Source organism: Scomber scombrus, chromosome 4, assembly GCF_963691925.1.
Source record: "Scomber scombrus chromosome 4, fScoSco1.1, whole genome shotgun sequence".
NCBI classification, from domain to species: Eukaryota; Metazoa; Chordata; class Actinopteri; order Scombriformes; family Scombridae; genus Scomber; species Scomber scombrus.
In genome coordinates, this window is record NC_084973.1 from 27,953,877 (window position 1) to 27,981,697 (window position 27,821).

The following is a 27,821-nucleotide window of genomic DNA, read 5'->3' on the forward strand; positions in this document are numbered from 1 at the left end:
GATTGATGTTTTTTGGACTTTGTGAAGATTTACGTTAGTATTTTGAACACGTCGGTCCATTTTTGATCCTTTTTTGGATCATACACACTGTTGAAAACCACTTATCTCCAAATATAACTTTTTATTAGCTAGAAAAACATTTTTATTTTGGGTTTTGTGACAGAAGTGGCATAAAACACTTTAATTCATCTGAAAACTTAAGTCAAAACTCTCACTGAACAGCGACTCTATGCACATAGCACTGTTAATATGCACTTACGCCAATTTATTTCTGTTGTTTCTCCAACAAAAGTGAGAGAAAGTGACACAAATATGGATTGAAATTTAAGATTTTAACATAAACCTCCAAATGTTTCCGGTTGTGTGTTATAATCATTTTTAAAAGGAGCTTAAAGTCCGTTAAGTTATCAAACACGTGTTTTATCTTGTTGTTCCTCCTTTTTAAAAGACAATGTAAATCGAAGCAATGTTTCATTCAGATTTCTATCAGCACTAATTGAACTAATCATTGATCGAGTGTTTTTGTAAAACCAAATCATGCTCTTCAAATTCCTCCTCAGCACTTTAATGGATCAATATGACTACATAATAGATCCAGCTCTTCCTGGAAGACATTAATCAAACTTTTATCTTTAAAAATGTCTTTTATGTTTGATACTTTGAGTTTTTAAAAAGTATAATTCTGTATTCAGAGCATACCTTCTACATGAGTGTTCAGCTATACTCTGCTGTTAGTCACACACAACAAAGACCAGTCAGATGATCTGTAAAATGAAAGGAGAAAGCAGCCGTGCTCAGTAAAGTGTGGTACTCTGATCTTATAGGATTATTGATTCTTTTACAATGGTGTTGATTCATAAGGAAACTGGCTGCTGGGAAAAGATGTCGATGACCTAATAAAAACTATGTAAGACCATAAAGATGACTTGATAAGCTTGTTTACTGAAAGTGTCCTCATTCTGAAACTTAAGTGTTGGCAAGGACTGCAACTAACTGGGACTTTGACTGATTAAATTGGGTTAGTATCAACTAGATTGTTTAAAGACTAAATGATGGATCAATTATAAATAAAGTGTCAGAAAATGGTGAAAAAGTCCAAAATTCAAAGATATAAAACAAGAATCTTCATGACTGAGAGACTGTAAACAACAAATATTTTGCACCTTAATAAATAATTAAACAATTATCCAAATCTTTGTGCTATTAAAGCAAATGATCATTTCTGTCCAGAGGAGCCACTGTAATTAGGTGAACATGCTTCAGGAGATTCAATTAAATTTAAAAGCAGGAAGTCTTGAAAATGGTGCTAAAATGATTAAACAAAAAGTTGTATGTATTTTGAGGTGCAGCAATCAGATTTCACTTGTTACATACTGTAGTAGTGTATTTTGTAGGTAATCTTAATTCTTTACCCTTTTTAAATCATTACCAATCAAACATGAGAAAACACAAGTAAGTATTTAATGTATTTAAAAATCTGTCTGAATTCTTGGGAAAAAAATAGGTTAAATCTCAGTGATATTTCCCTGTTAGGTTATTGTAGGTCAGATGTGGCTCGCAGACTGACCCACATCACAGCATTAAAGTGTCATGTATTAACAGTAACGCTGGTCAGGTTAAATTGGGGACAAAAGTCTTGTCCCCAATTGGTAAAACATTGGGGTTAAGATGAAGTTAGGGTTAGGTTTAGTTAAGTAGTGGTTATGGTTGGGCTTGGGGTTAGTCTACAGGAAATGAATGTAAGTCTATGTAAATACACCAAAAGTGCCTTAAGTGTGTTTGTGAGGTCTGTCTCAGGCTACTTATGAGGACACGTTTCAGTTAATTGGAGACATTTGTGCAACTGAGGACAAAAAGCGGTGTCCCCAATTAGGAAAAAAGCCGTCTGGAAATTAATTTAAATCTATGTAACGTGCCAGAAAGTGACCGTGACCTGATACGTGTGTGTGTATGTGTGTGTGTGTGTGTGTGTGTGTGTGTGTGTGTGGGTGTTCCTGTAATATATTTACTTCACCTCTCAGCTCAGTGCAGACTGACACGCCAACAGTCTGAGCAGGAGGAGGAATGTGTTGTGCAACCTAAAAACAGGACAGAGAGTGAGTGACCGAGGGAGAGAGAGAGAGAGAGAGAGAGAAAGAGAGAGAGAGAGAGACAGAGAGAGTGGGTGATATTTAAGGGTCAGTTCACCTAAATCACATAAACATATTTACAGTCTTTAAGCTGCAGTGAAGCGGGACTTTGGCACTAAAAAGACTGAAACGTTGAAAGATATGATTTGACTCATTTGGACGACTTCAGATCAACTTTAAAATAGCTTTATATGGCTTAGTCATATCAAGTGGATATCTGCCACATTTATAGCCTTTTTAGCATCATTCTCTCTTTGTGTTTCCCTGTTAAGCTGTGATAAAAGTATAGCAACAAAAAGAGGAACTTTGGCACTAAAAAGACTGTAACGTTGAAAGATATCTACATGATTTGACTCATTTCAGTAGTTTCATATTAGCTTCAGATGAACTTTTAAGAACATTTTTGCACAGAAGGAGGACTGTGGATTTTTCCCCCTTCACTGTAAGTTTATTATGAAGGGATCTTCCAATGGTCAGTATGAACGGGAGGAATGATTACAACAAGAAAAACTAATGTGTCAGAGTTCATTTCACTATTTATTTCATGTATTTATTGCTTTAGGATAGACTTGAAAAATTGTGAATCTATCCTTTAACCTTCGAAACTATTGCTGCAACCCAGAGATATTTCTGAAAAGCACCCATCAACATTTCCTTTGTCCTTTGTCATGGATCCTCATTTCCCATCAGTCTCTCCTCTAATTTCCTGTCATCTCTGTACTATCAGACGCCAAAAAATATATATATATATTTTTGAACCTAAAAGCATCTGATCTTCCCCATAGAAACTGTTTCTGAAACTGCCACATAGGTTGGAAAGGAGCTGCATCCTCTCATCTCAGCATATAAGCAGAACTAACTATTTTCACATCAATAATCCAGACACAGTACGAGCCAACAGCGATGTATGATTAACGATGTTTGATGAATTATTTTGTCCAAAGTCAGAGAGAGTTTCACTAAATACTAAATATGATTGAAGAATATTTTTTTCATTTTAATTCAGTTTTCTTTTTTGGCTGAAATCTGCTTCATGGAAACTTTGAATTTGGATCAGATAAGAAAATAGTGTGCAAGCAAAGTGACATAATCCGTCTTCTGATTCCACTCCAGCATGTGTTTAACATCGTTATCTCAGCACAGCCCTTCCTGTGTCAGTAAGGATTCAAAAATACACAATGAGTAAATGAGAAACTTCTTCTTCCTCTTTCGTCTCGTCATGTGAAGTCAGGTTCATGTTGCAAAAATGAGACAAAAATGCAGTGATTCAGCAAATTCAGAGACATGATGCAGCTCTTTAAGTCAGTTAATTTATCCTCATTGTGTAAATGTAATGGCTTTTAAATGTTGCAGTAAACAAGACGGCCATCATTCAAATCTTAGAGAAGATTAAATGTATGGAAGCCTGGAGAGTTCATATCTTTAATAAGCAGTATTTCTCATGTTTTGTTTGTTTAAAATCCCCAAAATTCATCAATTACGACAAGATCTCGTTATGTCAAAATCACAAAATGTTTTATTGTGATATGCACATCTTATTTATTTCTGTTTGTACAATCGTTAACTACTGGAGAAGTCAGACGTAAGTGAGGATTTACGAGTGCTTCTTGACAAAGGACAGGTAGTCGTTGACGTCATCGGGTGAGCCGACCACGAAGGGCACCCGGCAGTGGAGGCCCTCGGGCTGGACGTCCAGAACCCTCTGTGTGCCAGTGGTGGCGATGCCTCCCGACTGCTCGATGAGGAAGGCGATGGGGTTGCACTCATACAGCAGCCTCAGCTTTAGGGGAGAGATTTTAGAGGAGAAAATAGATCAGTTTAATGATGTTTTTATGTGTCCATGTGGTTTAGTCAGATTTAAAAGGGTTAAAATATGAAAATAAACATATGAATAACTTGCACACATTCTATTTTTTGGTGGACTCAGCATAACATTTATGTTTTTAATCCAGGGGATTATGGCAAAAAATTTTAAGTGGTGTAACCATAAAACCTTTGTACCAAATAATTCAACTTGTTTAAAAACACAGCATTCTCAATAAAACACCATATCAGCTAGTTTGGCATGATCTTACATTATAACTTTTTATATTAAGTAAGGGTAATGGAATACAATTGTTCTAAATATTACATTTAATCTGGGGAATCATGTCAATCAGGAACCATTTCAACTTCTTTAAATGAGCATTTGGTTAAAAAAAATGGTGCAAATTTCATTTCATAAAACCAACAGAAATACAAAATGTACATTTTAACAACCTGATGCTGATTTTAAAACAATTTTTAAAGATATTCTTGCCAAACCTTATTTGTCAAAATGTAACTCAAACTGTTTAAAAAGTGACTGCTAAATGTACATGACAGTAAATATGACATTGTAGATATGAACACAAAACTTATTAAAAAGCAAAAGATGATAATAAAAAAAAGAATAATAAAATCTAATGTAACCAATAAAAGTAAAACACAGTTATAAAATACTACACAAATTAGGTTATAATAAAACAGTAGATAGAATCAAATAAATTATAATAATGATAATAAATAAAGAGGTATATAATAGTATAGACTGAACAGATGGGTATTTTCAGCTCCTCTCAGATCCTCTGGAGGATGTTCCACCATCGAGAGCACCCAAAGTTTTTGTTCTGCTTTGTGGGAACGGGCCTTCTGGTTCATACTCAAACAGAGAGGTGGTCTGGTGCGAGGCCACGTAGTGTTTTATAAACTAATAAAATAAGAAAACTAACACGTGATCAGTGTAAAGACTTTAAAATATGGGCTAAAGTGTGCTCTCCTTTTGGTCTTATCAGCATTTTTTACAGCAGAGATGTGGATTAATTGCAGCTGATTTATTATATGCTGAAATAAAAAGCACATTTAGCAGCTATTACTCTTCAGATAACATCTAATTAGTAGCATATGACTGATAGTGGGTGAAAACCTCTTGTGTTAAAGACACTTAGAGCAGGTTTTTCTACTTCAAAACATCAGTTTGATTTCGATTCAGCATCAAGACCTCACCACGTCAGTACAAGGAAGTGCACAGAGAACATTTACAGACTTCCACGTGATTGTTCTGAGACCTGTTCGTGGAAGTTTCGCACATGTGTGGTTTGCTAAAAATATTCTCAGAAGGTAGCGGAGTTTACACTGTTTCACTTCCCAAAAAGCACAGATTGATGTGTAGGTTAAAAACAGGCGGAAATGTGAACGTTTTTATCGTTTTTTAGCTACATATAGTCAATGTTTTTCGACTGAGTTATTATTATTATTGCTTCCAGAAAAAAAAGGGGTTTCTCGTTAACATATAATCGTTGTTTCTGCATATTTGTAGTGACTATGTTAGTGTGAATCAGGTCCATACTATAGCCCTTAAACAGTCAACAAGCACAGATTGATGTGTACATTAAAAACAAGCTGAAATGTGAAGGTTTTTATGGCTTTTTTATGTACATATAGTCAATGTTTTTCTACTAAATTATAACTATTGCTTCTAGACTTCTTCTAAAAAAAGTTCTAATTAAAATATAATTAATTAGTATAGTTTCTGCATATTTGTAACAACTATGTTGGTATGAATCAGGCCCAAACTTCAGCTTTAAACACTCATTTAAGTACTGTTAAACATATAGTATGTGGCTCCATCTCAACCACATTATTATGTAGTGTTATATTGTATTCTTATTTTCTCTTTTATCTATCTAGACTATCTTATCTAATCTAATCTTATCTACATGCGCTTTAATATGAGTGTTTAAAGGCTTTGAATGCATTAATTAGTCAAATATTGTTACTGTGAATTATTATTTCTGAGATGCATGGATCACTGAGTCATGATGACTCGAAGGGAAACGGGTAAAAGGTTGTAGTTTATCTTTATGAGCAGCCTCGTCTGTCTCTGTGGTTTATCTATGACAGGACGAGACAAACACATCTGATCTCAGGTTACACTATGACCCGATGTCACTGTGTAGTTCGTCATTCAAGAGGGTATGTGTGTCAGTTAAAGGCCAAAAAATCAGTGGCATGTGCTGCTGAGGCTCATAATCAGCAGCAGGCCGGCGATCATGGGCTTGAAGTTCTTACTATTTCAAGTCCGACAGAGTCACATTATTCGTCTGCTGCTGGCTCGTTGTGCAACAGGGAAATAAAGGGTAAATAACAGAGGCCTGTGTCTCTGATTGGACCGGGAGGGTGAGCTGCTGAAGCCCATTGTGCAGCTCATGGTGCAACATCTGGCTCATTAATGTATCAGTTTGGCTTACTGGTTCATTATCTGACTTTCTGATGCATTATTTAAGGTTTACAAGTCTGGTTCACATGTTTTTCTGCAAATTTTCTACATTAAAATGAATGTTTTTGTTGTGATGATAGCTCAAATCTGCCTATGTTTGTTTCTGATTTTAAATACACTAAACTACGTCCTGTGATATCTATTTTTTTAAGAATTCAGAGTACCATTATTTAAAGGAAAAGTTCAACATTTTGGTGAATATTTGCTTTCTTAGATGAAAAGATTGATGCCACTCTCATATTAGTACGGTAACTATGACGCTAGGGTCAGAAGCTGGAAAATAACCCCCCATAAAACCACAACATGCTGTTTTTATAACGTTATTTGGGTTTTATATGGATTAAACAAAGAAGATATATAATGTGTTAATAGGTGAAGTTAAGAGGAGCTGGAAAGCAGGGTTTGTTACGTCTAGCCAGAGCCAGGCTAGCAGTTTCCCCCTGTTTCCAGTCTTTATGCTAAGCTAAGCTATCATCTGCAGGCTGTAGCTTCATATTCACCAAACAGACTTGAGAAAGGTTTCAATTTTCTCATCTATCTTTAGGCACACAAAAAAAGTGCATCTCTCAAAATGTCAAACTACACCTTTAACTATTTAAAGTGGACTGTAAAGGTGGTGTTGGGTTTTTTGTAGGCTGGCAGTGGTGACTTGCTGGAAGGAGGAGTCAGTAGTTACCTTTCCCTTGGGGCTCTTCTCATTGGCGGGGTACAGGAAGATGCCTCCGTAGCAGATGGTGCGATGAACGTCTGAGACCATAGAGCCTACATACCGGGCTCCGTAGGGGGCACCGCCATCCTGAAGGGAGGGAGACCACATTTAAGATATTATTATGATATAGATTTTTTTGGTTTTTTTTGTTATTTGCAACAACAAAGACACAAGAATGACATACAGATAGGAAAGTAAGGGTGGATACAGATGCAAATGAGCTCATAGCTATTTCTCATGTTATATATTTATTGTGCATTTTGTGAATTTGTCTCAAATAAACAATGAAGAATAAAAGGTCGACAACATGCAGAATACTGAAATAGAGAGATTTACTGTAGATGTGTGGTGAATGATTGATGAAGGGAATCAGCTGTGTGTGAGTGAGTCTGGGCATAGAAGTGTTTTAATCATTGATGTTTGTGGCATCAGTAAAAGTAAAAACAAACAAAATGACTGGATGAATGAATAAATATATAAAGAGAAACAAATTGGGTGAGAAAGAAGTTTCAATAAATCGTTATGCAACAATAACAACAATACTAGTAATAATAATGATGATGGCAAAAGGGGAAAAAAAGCAAAACTTTTAATATGTGTGTGTGTGTGTGTGTGTGTGCGCATGTGTGTGTGTGTGTGATCCTACTTGTGTTTTGCACATTTGAGATAATGCAGCGAGCAATGGTTTGGATTCTTGTTGTGTGGGAAATCTAAACTTATAAACATGGATGTTACATAATGTGGTCTTTTGTTTTTGACCGTTTAGTAGAAAACAGAGCTATCAGCGACCTTTAAAGACGCTTTGAAATGTTCATGGAAGCAATTAAATCCTTTCATCATGAAATCCTTAAAAAAGTTGAAATGATTCAGAAATTGTCTGCATGTTCACACTTAACTTAATTATTACTGCATGGTGAGTTTAAAAAAAGAATCACTTCAAAAAAACCACAAATAGTTTACCATCGGTGAAAAAGGAAACAATGTTAAGTCTGTGGTCTAAATGAATATAACACCATGTTCTGCTTGCATTGAGATTTATTCCTTTTAATCTGCTTCACTCTTTCAATTGTTTTTATTGTTTGACTAAGGTCATTTTAAGGTTTAGGTAGGTTTCTGCCATGTGTCTCATGTCTTACTGGTCATTGTTTGGTTTTTAATTGAGCTCATCAAGAAATCAGGTCAAATATATACAGAGATCACTGCTCACCAAACAAATGCCTCAATGCACAAGCCACTTGTTTGCATTTATGGACTCGGTTGTTTCAAAGTTTCAAACATTTTTTAGCAGATATGGAAACCACAGTGAGTGATAAAGGTTGCATTAGCACATTAATTATTAAGTTTAAATTACTATACATAGAAAACGCCAGAGAGGAAGCTCATGTTAAAGTTGCAGCTTAAGCAGGTCAACTTTGCTCGGAGATAACTATGTGTTTTGTTGTCATGACCTGCTGCTGAGGAAAAGCTGAACAGCAAACATCTGACAGGTCAAAGTCCGTCTGCAGCAGCTAGAAATATATGTCAGCCTGGTTAAAAAATCACAAACACACTAAAACAGGCTGCCAAGAACTTCAAGATCACTCTTTGGATAGGAAATGTTCCAGTTCTCATAATGGTTTGATTTGTGGTTGTTATTTAAAGACCGCCTTTAGTCCACACTCTAATGTTCAGCAGACCAAAGTAACAATGCAGAGTGGTGGAGTCGCCCTGAGGTGAGCTCCGTGTTCAGACCGGCACAACGTGATGCAGAGTCATGTGCTTGCTGAGTCACATCCCACTCATCTTAACGGAGGGGTGTGTGCGTGTTTGCATAGCAGTTCCTGAAAGCAGACCTTACAAAACTAGGCAACAAAAAAACAACACATCCAGCTGCCAGAAGATGAGACAGCATGACACGTCCTAAAATAAAGGAAGAAAAAATGAAAAGCAAGGAGCTAGTTGCAAGAAACTGAGAGTTTTTGAGTATATGATCTGTGTGAAAATAATCAGGTCTTAAACACTTATAGTCTGAATCTGGATTCACTTGTCATGCATTATTAGCTTTATTTTCAGGGAGTTTATAACCTAAAGTATTTAAGTGGTTTTCACCTGATCTAAGATGTTTCTGTGACCGACCGGCACCTCATCACAAATACTGGCTGTGTTTATTAAGTGCATTAGTATTAGACAGCCATCTAGTGTTAAAATCACCTCAGCTATCGGCAAAAAAACATAAAGTTAATCATTTGAATTTTTATGAAGACAATCAAACCCAGAAAGGTAAATTATCTGATTCTACATTCATTTTGAGACTCTGACAGATGGTTAAAGTTTGGGAAGTAATTAAATGATTTGTGGTATATGTCAAAAACGGTGCAAAATAAGTAGCTAATATTATAATGTCTATTCTTCCTGATTGTACAGACCTGTGGTGGCGAGTTGCCAGCTGCAGCATTTTATCTCAACAGGTGACTGAATGAAAACTGCTGTGTATTAGAGGACACCTTCTTTAGAAAAAAAAATTGCTTGAAGTGCTTGATACTAAAGCTGAAACATTTCCTTTAAGAAATGAAACCAACTTTACACTTAATTTGAACTTCCCCATGGGTTTACGAACATTTGACAGTGAGTAATATTGTGGTTACTTCTGCGTGCTTATGCACTGTTCTGGGTCATGATGGTTATGTGAAAAGTGGCATGATGATGATGATGATGATGAGTGTAGATGTTACAAATAGAGGATATGATGGCAAATGTGTAGTTTCACAGCTAAAATACTACCATTCCTCCACAATGTACTTATGACAAGCTGTAAAAGGCTCTGAAACAACCATTATATTGGTATGAAACAGTAAAGATTAAAATTGACTTTGCCTGACATCCATTTACACAAAATTTTACTGAACAACAACCTTTTTTCGCTTGTTTTGTAAAACACTGTCAACTGCAGTTTGCGTATGAAAGCTGCAATGAAAGTAAATCTACAGTTAAGCGTGTTATTATGTTGTGTTAACAGTTAAGGAATATATTTAATGTCATAAAGGAAGACTGGACAATAAGATTTAAACAGCCAACGGTGCAAATTTAATCATATTTCGATGGAAATGTTTGGAACATACTGACCTGTATGGACAGAGGAGGAAAGAAATGATGCTGCAACACACTTTTAAGAGCCACATTAGAAGACTACATGTAGTGTTTAATACCCAAGATTTAAGTTTAAGTGGGGTGTTCCTTTGATCCCAGTACAGTTGAGGGCTCGCTAGTACCATGTTGTATACTATATGTGGTACAAATTCAATTTAAAAAATGTTATTACAGATTTTACAGGCTGATTTTGTCTAACTGTGGTCAAGAAGAGGCCTCAGAGAAGGACATTATGGTATTTCATACAAGGAACATTTATCATAAATCCATATACTGATGACCAAACAAACTCCGGTGTCATCGTTTATGACCGTGATGAAAAAGTGCTGAGTGTGCATGTGTGGACACCAGAGTTTCCACATGAGAAGCTGCAGTTTCCTGATGAACGGGATGTTTCCTGCAGCAGCAACGTCGCCATCCTGCAGCTCAGCTGACCGTGCAGCAGCCTCTCTTCCTGCCTGACCGAACTGTCACGCTCAACTGATCGTCAATCACACGTTTGGGTCAGGATAGTTACTCTTTGCCCTCTCTGCCTGTGGTACATAAAGGATCTTTGCCATCTTAAAGCAACGTTTTTACCCTCTTACACTCTTTTTTGCTTTAACAATAAAGATACGAAATTGCTCACTGTTAGTGAGTGAACTAGAATATCTGTGTCTGACATTTTATTTGAATGTCCATATCCTATCCTATCCTATGGTATCGTATTGTATCGTATCGTATCGTATCGTATCGTATCGTATCGTATCGTATCGTATCGTATCATATTGTATCGTGTCGTATTGTATCGTATTGTATGGTATATTATCGTATTGTATCACAGAGTGTATTAACAATCAGATCTATTTCTGCTTGTCAGGAATATTTAGAGAGTCTCAGTCTGCTGTATTCTTAGGAGAAAAAAAAGAGTATTTCTGTGCTACCAACCCTGTGAACTCTTTCTACCAGGGCAAACGCTTCATTAGAACTCAACGTAATGAATGTGAGCGGCCAGTGTTGTTTAAAATCCAGCGTCAGGACAGAGTATGAAGTACAGCTGTGTGTCAGCAAAACCGATTTCTGCTGTGTTCAGCTTTGGTTCAAAATATCAGATTCAAAACTACGATTGCAAAGTAGAAGAACGTGATCAGTGTCACAGCTTTGGCTCAAGTTAAACAGCTAGACTCGTATGTGTGTTTGTCAGGTGTTTGTTTGGTCTGTATTTAGCTTTGAGATATGCTCTCACCTCAGGGTACTTCTTGTGCTTCAAGTACTCGTTGATGGAGGGGTGGAAGTATTTGGCGTAGCCCTCGTTCAGACTGTAGATCTTTCCTTTTGGCTTGATCTTCACATTTCTATCAGTCAGGATGAACTCGCCAAGGGCCTAAAGAAATCAAACACAAAGGATAAGTGTCACAATCTCAGAAAGAACATAACACAAGTCTGAAACAACTCTTTTTTTGAGTGAAAAAGGGGATTTAAAAGAATTGGCAACCATAAATCAGGGCAGCAGCAAATGGATTCAATGAGTAAAGGCTATAAAAAGACACTAAAGAATGAAAAGTATGAGATACTTCTTTGTTGATTTAACAAATTTATTCATCAAAATGCTCATTTTAAATCCTCAGTTTTGAAAGAAAAACATATTAAAAAACAACCTACACATCATGAATAAAATAGCCCATTAGGAGTCTGCTATAAAGAAGTCTAGAAAAAAATGTACTTTATCGTATCACATCTATGATGTAATGAAATACTGCCAACCCTACGTGTAATGAGATAATTGACATTGAGGAGAGCAGGAACAACATTTTTCTCTTCAGGTCTCAAGAGTGCTTTAGTGGTCTTTGAATGGTTTGCCTGGGAATTAAGAGCACCACAGTCAGGTGTCCTCAGCATTGATGCATAACAACAACAAGATTACTAGCAAACATAAACTGAACCTTTTTATCCTGTAACGACTAAAGCTGATTTTACGCAGTCAAAGTCCCAAAACTGGTTGTTGCCTCTGAGAAAAACAATATGACATGTACGGCAAGTCCTTCTGTGAGTTAAAAAAACAAAACTTAGCTGGGGGTTTAGCTTTGGTCATTTTATACAATATAATGATTTATATTTAATTCCCTATAGAGTTATACAAGGATGGCACACTCTGTCATGCCAAATAAAAAAGGATTTATGTGCCTTTACAGTCTGCTTCATCCCTGCTTGTCTTGTGAAGATGTGCAGCATGGAGGAAATGATTGACAGGAACAATATCTGTTGTCTCAAATAAAAGCAGCTACGGGGCAATAAAACTATATAACAGTAAAGAAACTGAAAGAGAGATTGTATCTAATCCGTTCCTGTCATTTTACCATCTCAGACTACTTTTGACAGCCAGATCTTGAATGAAAACTAGAGGCGTTTAATAGTCGTGACACTGATGTACTCACAGGGTCCAGCATGAAGAAGTTGACGCCAGCGCCGGTGCTGAGGGCGACCAAGGTGGCGCTGCCATACAGGGCGTAGCCTGCACACACAATGTTTTTGCCCGGCTGCAGGGCGTCTTTCTCTGTGGGTTCCCCTTCTGTTATCTAAACATCAGGAAAGAGGAGAGAAACATGAACACTGACATCCTTCACACTGTTCTCTACAGTCCTGAAGATGCCACTTAAAGAGGAGAGTATGCCTTCAGGTGGATGATTGTATGCAAAGAGGAAATAGTAATTATGGTTCAATCAATGACAATAATGAAGGTGCTGAATTGGACCTTGTAACATAAATGAAGCTCAGAATTTAAGTTTTTTTTTTTTTAAAGTGTATTGATTGAGAAGGGTCTTTTGTATAGCAGCAATCTAATATCATTAATACATACCCACTTGATTAACAAATGAGGAACAGTATTGTATACTCGCTATACTTGACGATACTGTTCAAGTGTTTAAGTCTGTCTGTATATCTGTAAAATTAAGTTCACAATGAAAATATACAAAATAAAGCAAAGCAAAACAGAAAAAACTACAGTACAAAAATGTAATTATTCTATCAAGCCAAAATGTTTGTGAGGATATTTTATATTTGCAGCTATGTATTGTTTTATGTTTAATATGACCAATATGTGAAACTTAAATTTCTTCAATATTTAAAGTTTACCAAGCAAATAACACAGATTATGCTTCTGCAATTACATGACTCTATGATTTACTACAATCATGTATTAGTTGCACAGCAGCTCTATCTTGTGCCCGTAATGTGTTACTGCACATTCAAACTGTGAATCTACACTAACCAAATAACCATAACACTATCCTGACCCTTACAGTTTCACATTTTTAAAAAGTGTTATAAATGTAATTCTGTCTTAATTGTTGTCATTCAAAACACAGAATAAAATCAGCATCACTATATTTGTTTGTTGCTTTCTTCCCCTATCCCTTCTTTTGTACATATACTGCTAAATTGTAAAAGTAAAATTACACAAAAATCAAACATACATACTGAAATAAACACATTCAGAGGAGTGAATATTAACAGTGATCCATCATCAACAGACAGCATTTAAACAGTTGTAAACACAGCGCTAAATTCAAACAGTTGAGTTTAAAGTGAAGTAAGGACAGTTTTGCTGCAGGGGTTTTGTTTCCTGTTTGTTAACCATGTGAGGATTTTCTTAAGGTTTTAGCCGCTATTGCACAACTTTAAAAACTTGACAAAATTTGGAATAAAGAACTTGTTAAAAAATAACTTTCATCTTTTTACTCAACGGCAGCAAATATGAAAACATTTTGATACCTAACTACCATTTTCAGTGGCTGCATGCTTTGTGTGTCTTTGCACTGACCCGTTTGTAGATGGCAAATATGGTGCCGATTGAAGCCAAACAGTCGATGTTACTGGAGCCGTCCAGAGGGTCAAAACATACCACGTACTTTCCCTGGGAGGAAATGAAGAAAAATAACAAGAGGTTATACAGACCTAAATTGGGGGAAAAAACTGATCTACTGATATTAACAGGACACAGATGAATGGAAGGTTTATGCTTTTAATTCAGCTGCACAATAAATCTAACAGACAATCCAGCCAGAGACAACAGCAGTCATTTATAGTTATCAATGTAGAATAAGAACAAGCTTCCATTATAATTATTGATCAGAGCTGCACAATTATGACTAAACTGATCATTTTGATTACAGTTTGAGATCCTGATCACGATGTTGCTGCACAATTTTTTTCAGTAATTTGAAAACAAAATTATTCTCCTTTATTTATCTTTTAACAGCATGCGTTTATCCGTTTGCGGCCACAGAGCACATTCTTAATTAAATGAAATGTACCAACACCACTAATATAATCATTTTCTCTGCAGTTGGCTCTTTCTAGTTTCTCTAGTCGTCAGTTTGGTTTTCTTCTGTATAATAATATTAATCCTCTAGTTCTGTGATTCATCAGATTATTGCTCTGTTATCTTATGTGCTACATGTGTTTTTCTAGCTTCAAGAAAATGTGAAGGTGGTAATGACAATTTAATCAATAAAATGACCATTTAAATAGAAATGTGAATGTTTTTCTATGTTTACAGACACATAAAACTGCAGCACAGCTTTGTTTTTTATTTTTATTAACAGAAGTAACCCAGGAAATCATTTAACTCTTGTTTTGATCATAACATTTGTCCACCAGATAGAACAATAAATCATAAATCAAAGACATGATGATGTTCATCCAGCACAGACTCACATGTGCTGATGTGTTTAACATCTGACATGTGAAGTGAAGATTAACATAAACACACAGGAGGAAACAACAACTCCACATTTGTAAATGATCAAGAACTAAGAAATAAATCATGAAACAGAAAGATAAAGATGACACCCATGAACAACCTGTAAAATCAACAGTTCAATGTGAGTGTTTTTTTATACATATAAATGAAGCTCGATCTACACAATCTTCAGGTAAATACTTTTTGTAATTTTTGGCTGCTGTAATTTAAAATGAACCTTGAAAGAGAAGTGAAAAATAGTGTCTAACATTAATTTCAGTAAAGGAAGATGGTTGAGTTCTAATGGATAAAAGAAAAGATTTAACAGTCAGTAGTTTTCTGTGATTCACGACACGCATGGTAAATAAAGAACAGGTGAATTATTACATCAGCATTCCCATTTTGATCCATTATGTACAGTAAAACGGGTTTTTTTCTATTTTAAAAAGAAAACCTTTTGTAAGATATCATTTTAGAAAGTTTACTAATTTACTTAAAAAACTTCACAATTAAAACATCAACAGTAAATGTTGAATTCACAACTTTCACCTATAAAAACTGATAGTGACAAAAATAAATCTGTAAATCTAATTTTTCCCATAAAAATATCACAAACCTTCCTCAACATAACAGTTAAATCTCTGTTTGACAGATTTTGATATCAGTGATTTTAGAATCACCAGCTGGTCCAAGGTTAAAATAAGGAAAGAGTTTCTCAGTGAAAGTGTCTCTGTGAGTGTAGATGCAAGTCTTGTCTTCTGGGTCGTAGAAGGACACCCTCCCCCTGTCATAGTCCAGCTGGACTCTGATCCTCTGGAGACTCTTCTTCACTCTGACAGTCTCACCAACAACATCAGTGTATTCCCCTCTGTCATGGGATAAACACCAGAATCCATATTCTGGTGTAGCATCTACATCTCCCTTCCTGTCAGCTGACTCTTTAGCCAAACCTGCATTCCAGTCAGGATGGTCTCCCACCTCCAACTCCCAGCTGTGTTTCCCTGAGCTGAAGCCCTCAGAACCCAGAACATCTGCATACTCTGTATTTCTCTCTGGATTATTAGGGAGCTGCTGATATGTGTCTCCATGTCTCACACTGGTCAGATCATCAGACAGATAGAGACTGCAAGCTGCAGTGTTTGGGTCCAGAATGACAGGACTGAAGTGGACCTTCTCCTTCATATTCTCCCAGACTCTGAAGGACAGGTTGCCCAGGTGTTTGGCCTCATCTATCAGCACTCCTGAGACCAGCTGTGGATCTGACAGTGAGCACTGGGCTCTGGCTCTGGTCTGAGTGGGTTTATAACTGCTGAGGAATGACACGTTGTGTTTCTGCAGGTCTTCTTCAACAGCAGAGATACTGTCTGACAGAGAGGAGATCTGCTCCTGAATCTTCTTCATCTCTCTGCTCATAGTCTTACCCTTCTGCTCCTCTTCCTCCCTCAGAGCTGCCAGTCTGGACTCCTCTTCTTCTTTCAGGAACTGGTGGAGCTTGTTGAACTCTGCTCTGATCTGCTTCTCTGTGGACAACAGCTGCTTCTTGGAGTGTTCAATCATTTCATTGTATGTTTTCTCCACTTGTTTGTATTTGTTCCTCTTGTCCTGTAGAGGCTTTAAGTCAGATTTCAGCTGGTCCTTCAGGTCTCTGACTGCTTGTTCTACAGGAACCAACTTGTGACCGTGATGGAGAGAAAACTCACAGACAGGACACACAGCTCTCTGTTCATCTTTACAGAACCAATAAGGGACTTCTGGATGTTTATCACACACCACCTCCTCTTTTTCCTTTTCTTCCTCCATCTCATGTGAATCATTATTCTGGTTCTTAGCAAAGGAGTCAGCAAGGTCTTTGAGAGAAAGGTTGATGGATGGATAATCCTTTGAAGATTTTCTTTTACAAATGGGACAGTTTTTGTTTTTAGCTTGTTCCCAAAATTTCTGCAGACAGCTTGAACAGAAGCTGTGGCCGCAGCTCAGAGACATAGGATCTCTGAAAGTCTCTGAACACACATGGCAGCTCAGGAAACTCTCAAGAAGAGCAGCTTTCTCAGCCATTTGATCTGATATCCAAATTTTCTTCAAGTTGTAGACTCACCAAGTTACAGTCCCTTCAGTTATTATCTGTTAAAATCCTCCAAATGTTTGTTCTTCGGCGCAGATTTCACTCTGTAATGTAATGGCGTCTGCGATCTGTTCAACAATGTAAATCTGTTTTCAGTTTCATTTCCTCGTATTTTCGATGGCGAAATTATTTAAATGAAACTGCAATTTGCTGGTGTCACCACCAGAAGGTGCTGTTTTTGTGTTACAGATTTTAAAGGAATACTCCACCAAAAAAATCTGCTGTATGTTTTGACTATCAAACACTAAAAGTGACCAAGTTTGAAAAGTTTATGTGACAGAACATTAATTCACATCAACTTTGTTAGCCATTAAACAATTAAAGTCATTGATTGTGGAAAAGTGATAAACACTTGCTGGTCCCAGCTTCTTAAATATGGTCTGCTACTTCTTTTCTTAGTTTTTTATCACTTTAAATTGAATATATTTGGGTTTTAAGAAGTTTAGACACAACTAACTATTTTAAGGCTGTTTATTTTTATATACGACAGTCTCAAACTTTTAAAGTCCATTATCTTCTGACATTTAACACATGACAATTTAATCTATCTCTCTCTCTCTCTCTGCCATCTCTCAACTACCACTGTCCAGTAAATTCATACAATATCTAAAAATATACTAAGAAAGAAAAATTACAAACATAGAAAAAAGGTAATTGTAAACAGCGTCATCTTGTTAGTTGAGGTTGTAGATAAAATATTAACTTACTGGGTAGCCTTTTTAGTTCATTCTGATTATTATTCAATGTGTAATAATATTAATTTAGCAGATATGTGAGGACTGTGCAGTCATACATCAAGGCATCATTCAAGTTTGTAAGAACTTATTTTAGTTTTTATTGTATTCATGACTTAATTTATAAGAGTGTAGTATCTTATATTTTTTCTGTTATAATTTGCTCCACTAAAAGCAACCAGCTGAATATTTTGTATTATTACTGTTACTCTTAACTAACAGCTCATTTACATCCTTTAAAGTCCACAGTTCAACGTGAGGGTCAGTGTTTGCAGTCACTCTTTTTAAATATTATTAGAGAAGAAGATTGATCGTTTTTGAAGTGATTTTTATTTTTTATTTTATTGACTATGTTAAATCAATGAATAAAAATATACACAGATTAAAAGATAACAAAAATAGTCATGAATTGCAGCCGAAACTGTGATCTACATGATTTCAGGTCAGTATTTGATGGACTTCCTTCAATTTTCTTGCAATTTTGGGTCACTGAAATTTAGACTGAACCTTGAGGAGTGAAATAAAAAACAGTGTCTAAAAAAATTTCAGAAAAACTTGTCTTGAGTTTAAGTATCACAATTTAGGAAGAGGGTTCAGTTTGTTCTCATGGATACAACTGAAGATAATGAAAAGATTTCAGAGACAAGTGATTAATGATAAACATGGTAAATGTATAACAGATGCAATTATTACATCACTTTGCACTTTCAAATATGTTTTATTATTTCAAAAAGAAAACATTTGTAAAAAGTTTGAATGTACTCTTATGCATTTGTAGAGGTTAATGTCAAATTCTCACATTTTCACCTTTAAATAATTAAATGACAGTGACAAAAATAAGTCTGTAGATCCAATTATCTCCTCAAATACTCATAAATCACATCTCACAAAAATTCTTGAACATCAAAGAGTAATCTCAGTTTAACAGATTTTTATATCAGTGGTTTTAGCATCACCAGCTGGTCCAATTTCAAAAAATGGGAAGACTTTCTCAGTGAAAGTGTCTCTGTGAGTGGAGATTTGAGTCTGGTCTTCTGGGTCGTAAAAGGACACCTCCCCCCTGTCATAGTCCAGCTGGACTCTGATCCTCTGGAGACTCTTATTCTCTGTGACAGCCTTATTAACGCCATTAGTATATTTTCCATTATTATGCACTAAACACCAGAATCCATATTCTGGTGTCGCAACTACATCTCCCTTCCTGTCAGCTGACTCTTTAGCCAAACCCACTAACCAATCAGGATGGTCTCCCACCTCCACCTCCCAGCTGTGTTTCCCTGAGCTGAAGCCCTCAGAGCCCAGAACAGTGGGATACTTAGTGTGTCTCTCTGGATTATCAGGAAGCTGCTGCTTTGTGTCTCCCTGTCTCACACTGGTCAGATCATCAGACAGAAAGAGACTGCAAGCTGCAGTGTTTGGGTCCACAATAACAGGACTGAAGTGGACCTTCTCCTTCATCTTCTCCCAGACTCTGAAGGACAGGTTGCCCAGGTGTTTGGCCTCATTTATCAGCGCTCCTGAGACTAGCTGTGGATCTGACAGTGAGCTCTGGGCTCTGGCTCTGGTCTGAGTGGGTTTATAACTGCTGAGGAATGACACGTTGTGTTTCTGCAGGTCTTCTTCAACAGCAGAGATACTGTCTGACAGAGAGGAAATCTGCTCCTGAATCTTCTTCATCTCTCTGCTCATAGTCTTCCCCTTCTGCTCCTCTTCCTCCTTCAGAGCTCCCAGTCTGGACTCCTCTTCTTCTTTCAGGAACTGGTGGAGCTTGTTGAACTCTGCTCTGATCTGCTTCTCTGTGGACAACAGCTGCTTCTTGGAGTGTTGAATCATTTCATTGTATGTTTTCTCCACTTGTTTGTATTTGTTCCTCTTGTCCTGTAGAGACTCTAAGTCAGATTTCAGCTGGTCCTTCAGGTCACTGACTGCTTGTTCTACAGGAACCACCTTGTGACTCTGGTGGAGAGAAAACTCACAGACAGGACACACAGCTATCTGTTCATCCTCACAGAACCAATAAGGGACTTCTGGATGTTTATCACACACCACCTCCTCTTTTTCCTTTTCTTTCTCCGTCTCAGGCGAATCATTAATCTCATTCTTAGCGAAGGAGTCAGCAAGGTCTTTGAGAGAAAGGTTGATGGATGGATAATCCTTTGAAGATTTTCTTTTACAAATGGGACAGTTTTTGTTTTGAGCTTGTTCCCAAAATTTCTGCAGACAGCTTGAACAGAAGCTGTGGCCGCAGCTCAGAGACACAGGATCTCTGAAAGTCTCTGAACACACATGGCAGGTCAGGAAACTTTCAACAAGGGCAATTTTCTCAGCCATTTGATCTGATATCCAAATTTTCTTCAAGTTGCAGACTCACCAAGTTACAGTCTCTTCAGTTTTCTTTGTTAAATCCTCCAAATGTTTGTTCTACAGTAGAAATTTCCCTCTGTAATGTAATGGCGTCTGCGATCTGTTCAAAAATGTCCATCTGTTTTCAGTTTCATTTCCTCGTTTTGCAGGTGGCGAAATGAGTTCAATGAAACTGCAATTTGCTGGTGTCACCACCAGAAGGTGCTGTTTTTGTGTTACAGATTTTAAAGGAATACTCCACCAAAAAAACCCTACTGTATGTTTTGACTATCAAACACTAAAAGTGACCAAGTTTGAAAAGTTTATGTGACAGAACATTAATTCACATCAACTTTGTTAGCCATTAAACAGTTAAAGTCATTTATTGTGGAAAAGTGATAAACATTTGCTGGTCTCAGCTTCTTAAATATGGTCTGCTACTTCTTTTCTTAGTTTTGGATCCCTTTAAATTGAATATATTTGGGTTTTAAGAAGTTTAGACACAACTAACTATTTTAAGGCTGTTTATTTTTATATATGACAGTCTCAAACTTTTAAAGTCCATTATCTTCTGACATTTAACAAATGACATTTTAATCTATCTATCTCTCTCTCTCTCTCTCTCTCTCTCTCTCTCTCTCTCTCTCTCTCTGTCATCTCTCAACTACCACTGTCCAGTAAATTCATACAATATCTAAAAATAAACTAAGAAAGAAAAATTACAAACATAGAAAAAAGGTAATTGTAAACAGCGTCATCTTGTTAGTTGAGGTTGTAGATAAAATATTAACTTACTGGGTAGCCTTTTTAGTTCATTCAGATTATTATTCAATGTGTAATAATATTAATTTAGCAGATATGTGAGGACTGTGCAGTCATACATCAAGGCATCATTCAAGTTTGTAAGAACTTATTTTAGTTTTTATTGTATTCATGACTTAATTTATAAGAGTGTAGTATCTTATATTTTTTCTGTTATAATTTGCTCCACTAAAAGCAACCAGCTGAATATTTTGTGTTATTACTGTTACTCTTAACTAACAGCTCATTTACATCCTTTAAAGTCCACAGTTCAACGTGAGGGTCAGTGTTTGCAGTCACTCTTTTTAAAATATTATTAGAGAAGAAGATTGATCGTTTTTGAAGTAAGTTTTATTTTTTATTTTATTGACTATGTTAAATCAATGAATAAAAATATACACAGATTAAAAGATAACAAAAATAGTCATGAATTGCAGCCGAAACTGTGATCTACATAATTTCAGGTCAGTATTTGATGGACTTCCTTCAATTGTCTTGCAATTTTGGGTCACTGAAATTTAGACTGAACCTTGAGGAGTTAAATAAAAAACAGTATCTAAAGAAATTCAGCAAAACATTTTTCAAGTTAACGTATCACAACTCAGCAAGAAGGTTCAGTTTGTTCTCATGGATACAACTGAAGATAATGAAAAGATTTCAGAGACAAGTGATTAATGATAAACATGGTAAATTTATAACAGATGCAATTATTACATTATTACACTTTCAAATATGTTTTATTATTTCAAAAAGAAAACATTTGTAAAAAGTTTGAATGTACTCTTATGCATTTGTAGAGGTTAATGTCAAATTCTCAAATTTTCACCTTTAAATAATTAAATAAGTAATAATACAAAAATAAGTCTGTAGATCCAATTATCTCCTCAAATACTCATAAATCTCATCTCACAAACATTCTTGAACATCACAGAGTAATCTCAGTTGAACAGATTTTTATATCAGTGGTTTTAGCATCACCAGCTGGTCCAATTTCAAAAAATGGGAAGACTTTCTCAGTGAAAGTGTCTCTGTGAGTGTAGATGTGAGTCTGGTCTTCAGGGTCGTAGAAAGAAACCTCCCCCCTGTCATAGTCCAGCTGGACTCTGATCCTCTGGAGACTCTTCTTCTCAGTGACAGTCTTATTAAAACCATTAGTATATTTTCCATTATTATGCCATAAACACCAGAATCCATATGCTGGTGAAGCACCCACCTTTCCCTTCCTGTCAATTGACTCTTTAGCCAAACCCACTAACCAGCCAGGATTGTCTCCCACCTCCACCTCCCAGCTGTGTTTCCCTGAGCTGAAGCCCTCAGAACCCAGAACATTGGAATAATTAGTGTTTCTCTCTGGATTATCAGGGAGCTGCTGCTTTGTGTCTCCTTTTCTCACACTGGTCAGATCATCAGACAGATAGAGCCGGGGATGTGCAGTGTTTGGGTCCAGAATGACAGGACTGAAGTGGACCTTCTCCTTCATCTTCTCCCAGACTCTGAAGGACAGGTTGCCCAGGTGTTTGGCCACATCTATCAGCACTCCTGAGACCAGCTGTGGATCTGACAGTGAGCTCTGGGCTCTGGCTCTGGTCTGAGTGGGTTTATAACTGCTGAGGAATGACACGTTGTGTTTCTGCAGGTCTTCTTCAACAGCAGAGATACTGTCTGACAGAGAGGAGATCTGCTCCTGAATCCTCTTCATCTCTCTGCTCATAGTCTTCCCCTTATGCTCCTCTTCCTCCTTCAGAGCTGCCAGTCTGGACTCCTCTTCTTCTTTCAGGAACTGGTGGAGCTTGTTGAACTCTGCTCTGATCTGCTTCTCTGTGGACAACAGCTGCTTCTTGGAGTGTTCGATCAATTCATTGTATTTCTTTTTAATTTCTTCATATTTGTCCCTCTTGTCCTGTAGAGGCTTTAAGTCAGATTTCAGCTGGCCCTTCAGGTCAGTGACTGCTTGTTCTACAGGAACCACATTGTGACTCTGTTGGAGAGAAAACTCACAGACAGGACACACAGCTCTCTGTTCATCCTCACAGAACCAATAAGGGACTTCTGGATGTTTATCACACACCACCTCGTCTTTCTCCCTTTCTTCCTCCATCTCATGTGAATCATTAATCTGGTTCTTAGCAAAGGAGTCAGCAAGGTCTTTGAGAGAAAGGTTGATGGATGGAGAATCCTTTGAAGATTTTCTTTTACAAATGGGACAGTTTTTGTTTTGAGCTTGTTCCCAAAATTTCTGCAGACAGCTTGAACAGAAGCTGTGGCCGCAGCTCAGAGACACGGGATCTCTGAAAGTCTCTGAACACACATGGCAGCTCAGGTAACTTTCAAGAAGAGCAATTTTCTCAGCCATTTGATCTGATATCCAAACTTTCTTCAAGTTGTAGAATCACCAAGTCACAGTCTCTTTTGTTTTCTTTGTTAAATCCTCCAAATGTTTGTTCTTCAGTAGAAATTTCACTCTGTAAAGTAATGGCGTCTGCAATCTGTTCAACAATGTAAATCTGCTTTCAGTCCTCTTTCATAGATATTTTGTCGTGGCTCACTATCTTGCGTGACCTCAACATAAGTTCAAATAACACTAAACCAGCTCTAATTGGTTGGCAATAGTGACGTTTCTGGGTATGGGATCTATCTCAAGTCTTGATTGATGTCTCCTCTCACCTGAACCGGATGTTATTCCGAACCACCACTTTCACAGCCATCCTAAATCTCTTATTTCGGCTCCTAGGATTGAGGGGCTATGCGCGAGTAAACGCGATAGGAGCCCGGAAGTCTTTTACCGGCCGACACGACCGTTTATTTAATGATTGTCCGCTGCAGCTGATCAGACTGATCGGATAAAATCACAACATATTTGCAGTTTGACACAAAAATTGAGACAGATCAGATTGAAATCGATCATTCCCAATTCCTAGTGTTGTATTTTATTTGTTTTCTGATTCACCATCTAGTTAAAAATGTTTTAATTGTTCGTCTGATCAAAAGAAGATCCATTAACAACTTTCTTAATTTATTACAGAACGTTTTTTTCTGTTAATGGGAGAAATAACTTTTTTGTTATTTCTCCCATTAACTGTTGGATGGATATTAGGCTATATATTTTCATGGATACTTTAAAAAAATGTTTTAAAGATTTTTTTCTCTGCCATAAACGCCTTTATTTTACAGTAGAGAAACAGGAAATTACGGGAGAGAGAGGGTGTTTTCATGGATAAAATAATGTAAGGAAGAGTCTCTCTTTCTGTCAGCAAAAGCCATATTTATATTTGACAAAATTTGTCGTAATTTCCATGTGAGGTTGACCATACTCTGAGTTATTAAATAATACATTCACAATTGGAATATCAGTAAATACAGACGAAATAACAACATAAACATATTCTGCCAACAGGAATGGTTCATATGACTTTGTGCAGGACAGAGTAAACTACACAGTAGGAATGCAGGTTTTTATCCAGGTGCAGGTGTTTGTCAAACAGGTATTATAAAATGTAATAGACTAACAGGCAGCAGAGAAAACACTGCTGATCTGCCAGTGATGACTGTGCAGACACAAACTCCAGCTCTCCACTAGATGGTGCTGTTTTTGTGTTACAGATGTTAAAGGAATACATCAGAAGCCTACTGTATGTTTTGACTGTCGAACAGTGAAAGTGACAGAAAATGAATTCACAACAAAGAGTCATTTATTTTGGAAACGTGATAAACATTTGCTGGTCCCAGCTTCTCAAATATTGCTTCTTTCCTTTGTTTTGGATCTCTGTAAGTTGAATACCTTTGTGTTTTGGACAATTTGAAAGTTTAATGACTTCCTTATCCAGAGATCACATAATGACCTATCAGTGAAACATGTTTGTGTATACCTGGATAAAATTCTTACCCAGTACAGCTTTAACATGAAAAAAACATCTGAGCACTCACCCTCTTATCTTTGGGAGTGACGATGAGCTCCGTGTTCTCCTCAGACACCATGCAGCATGTACCGTAAGAGGACTGCAGCATGTTGATGACCAGGTCATTGGACAGCACATCCAGCTTCTTCTGATCGTCCCCTGTCACGTTCACAGAGCCCGCCATGCCCTGCCTGCATGGACCAAACATTAGCCAGACTTTAGTATCACACACTACACTCAAATGGCAGAGAAATTGCTTTCCCACAAATATCCCGTTTCAAGTCTAACCTTTCATTGGGGGAGGCAATAAAAGGAAAATTGATCATAATTTTCAAGTTTCCAGTTAAATAAAGATGGCCGCTGTAGTGGACTTGAACCAGTTATCACATGTCACATGTCACTTCATTTGGTTGTTTCAAACGATATTGGCTGGTGTTTGGTTACATAATTTCCATCTGTACCAACTTAATGAATGATCCATTCTTTAAGAGTTGGCTGGTTTCAGTAAAGAATCTTGCTGTTATTTGATTTAAGTTCTGCCTTTGGCACTGTGGACCATTACAACCTCCTACAAAATCTTGAGAACTTGATTGATCTCAAGGGGCTGGTGTGTTCTTGGTTTCATTCATACTTGAGTAATAAAACACAAAGCATTACATACAATAATACTATGCCTTCCTGCTGGTCAAATATTGTGTCCCACAGGGATCAGTACTCAGTCCACTTATGTTTCATTACTTGTTGCCTTTGGGTCACATTTTCAAAAAACACAACATAATGTATCACTTCTGGATGTGCAGTAATTTCCTGAATTTAAATGCACACAGTCCAAAATGCTGCTTGTTGGTTCAGCTACTTTTCTATCGCTTTTTTTCAGACTTTTCTATTCATCTTGACGGCTGCACAATTTCTCAGACCCCTAAAGTTAAGAATCTGGGAATAGTTTTGGATCTATCTCTTACATTTGAGCCACACCTCAAATGCTGAAATACTTATACTTGCCTTCATTACACCTAGAATAGATCACTGCACTGCAATGGCCTACCTAAGACAGCAAGGAAAAGGTCTTCAACTGGTTCAGAACGCAGCTGCCAGAGTCCTCAGAAGGTCTAAAATTGGATCATATAACATTGGTACTTATATATACAGGCTACTTCATATATCTCCAGCCTTATCACTCTGTCATTTATAATCCCTTGGTGCAGCTTACTTAATTGATCCTTGATTTCATGAGACCACTTTTGGTGGTTGTGCTTTTTCCCTCTGAGCTCCACTTCTCCGAAATAATCTAACACTGCACATTCAGGAGCCAAGCTACGTTGATAGCTTGCAATCCAGGTTGAAAGCATCTTATTTTTGTTTAGGATGACATTCCCTAATTTCACTGACTGGGGACACAAATCACTAACTGTTTTCCTCCTTGACATGTAGCTACTCCAACCCCCGGGTTATATGATCTCTGATTTAATAAATTACCAACCTCAACCTTGTTACATGTTAAAGTGTGGTTACTTTTACATTTAATATTGTGTGCATCTTTTTTCAGGTGTTTCTGATGTGTACGGACACTCTCTGGGTGATGTGCACTGGTGTTGAACTGGCAAGATTCATATTCACTAGAGCTCAAGATGTTTAATGTTCTTTAAGGGCTTAAACAACTCAGGTTTTTGATTCACCATGATGATGCCTTTAAGAGTAGAATATTCAACTCCAAAAGCTCCAAAAAGAATTAGTGACGGATGTATTTGTTACAGTGTCAGTGTTTGTTACAGTTTAGTTTGCAGACTAAGAGATGGTTCTTCCTAAGAGGCCCAACTCAGAAACAAAAGCCGTTAAGCCTCAGTGAATTCTCATAATTGTCCATAACATTGGCTGCTCTCCAATGCCAATCCTCTCAAAAAAGAACAAATTATTGTGTCACTTTTCAACAATCAAAAGTATTGTGCAATCAAATTTTGATAGGGTACATTTTGCTAAAAAGCTGCACATTGTTACATCACTTCTCAACAGGGGTGTTGAAATGCACCTGAATCTCACCAAGCTCATTGTCTTGCTCACAATACAGCAACATAACCTGTACTCCAAAAGGTTCAATCATATCAAGTCTATTGCCTAATTCTATTGATAAGTGTTGATATCAGAACTACACTTCTAAATCTTTAACTTATGAACACAAACACAGCTTCAACTTTAGGATCACTCTGGGCTCCTCACTCTAGTGTAGGAGAGAAGCAAAATGTCAAACATCCACCCTGAGCAAGAATCGCCATGACTGCTGTTCTGCAGCTGACCTTGACCTTTGACCTCTCTGTGGAGGGCTGCAAGCAACACAAGTCTCAGTGTTCAATAATATCACATTATTTAACAAAAGTATTGCCACAACAGCTTTGTTTTGATCATATCCATTACTTTTAATGAAGCAGTTACCTAACCATGCATACAGCAACTAAAAATAATATCACTGAGCCGGTTTGAGCCCCTCCGTACTTACAAGTGGGCCAGTCCGGCCTTGCGCACAGCATTAGAAATGGCTTTGATGGACGTCAGGGTGGAGTTGATGAGCTGGGTCAGCTCACCAGTCGATCCCTTGGCCTTACGGCCTGTCTCCATGACAAACCGGGTCAGGGTCCATACGTCCGTGTCAAATGCAGACTGGTCCGACATGCTGAGTTCTGGTCCCTCCTAGAAGGCTGCAGATTGCGTGTGTACTGGGAGAAGGACGGACAGTAAGTGGGCTCCCTCAATACCAGCCAAATCCTTTTCATTCCCAGAGCCATGACAGCAAGCCAGATGATCTATTTGAGTTCAGCCAAATGGAAGAGTGTGTGTGTGTGTGTGTGTGCGTATTTGGAGATGGATGGAGGGGGGGCGGGTGTCAGGTGTCAGCTATAGAGACCGGCCCAGTTTAGTTCTGCACAAGACAAGCACCTATCAACTCTTT

General features: G+C 37.3%; 4 protein-coding genes across 4 annotated transcripts; all 4 read right to left on the minus strand.

Moving 5' to 3' along the window:
• Positions 1–3,622: 3,622 nt before the first annotated feature.
• Positions 3,623–27,613, minus strand: fbp2 (fructose-1,6-bisphosphatase 2). The gene is made up of 7 exons (XM_062417349.1): positions 27,372–27,613; positions 24,909–25,071; positions 14,064–14,156; positions 12,676–12,816; positions 11,487–11,624; positions 7,103–7,222; positions 3,623–3,909 (listed from the first exon to the last, which is right to left on the minus strand). The coding sequence occupies exons 1-7, from the start codon at positions 27,542–27,544 to the stop codon at positions 3,724–3,726; spliced, it is 1,014 nt and encodes a 337-aa protein (XP_062273333.1). The 5' UTR covers positions 27,545–27,613; the 3' UTR covers positions 3,623–3,723.
• Positions 14,879–17,169, minus strand: LOC133979637 (zinc-binding protein A33-like). Its single transcript, XM_062418195.1, has one exon. It carries the CDS (start codon positions 17,037–17,039, stop codon positions 15,618–15,620), a length of 1,422 nt encoding a protein of 473 aa, XP_062274179.1. The 5' UTR covers positions 17,040–17,169; the 3' UTR covers positions 14,879–15,617.
• Positions 18,762–20,312, minus strand: LOC133979661 (nuclear factor 7, ovary-like). Its single transcript, XM_062418225.1, has one exon. The coding sequence runs from the start codon at positions 20,169–20,171 to the stop codon at positions 18,762–18,764; it is 1,410 nt and encodes a 469-aa protein (XP_062274209.1). The 5' UTR covers positions 20,172–20,312.
• LOC133979721 (nuclear factor 7, brain-like) lies at positions 21,910–23,337 on the minus strand. The gene has a single exon (XM_062418299.1). It carries the CDS (start codon positions 23,335–23,337, stop codon positions 21,910–21,912), a length of 1,428 nt encoding a protein of 475 aa, XP_062274283.1.
• Positions 27,614–27,821: the final 208 nt, after the last annotated feature.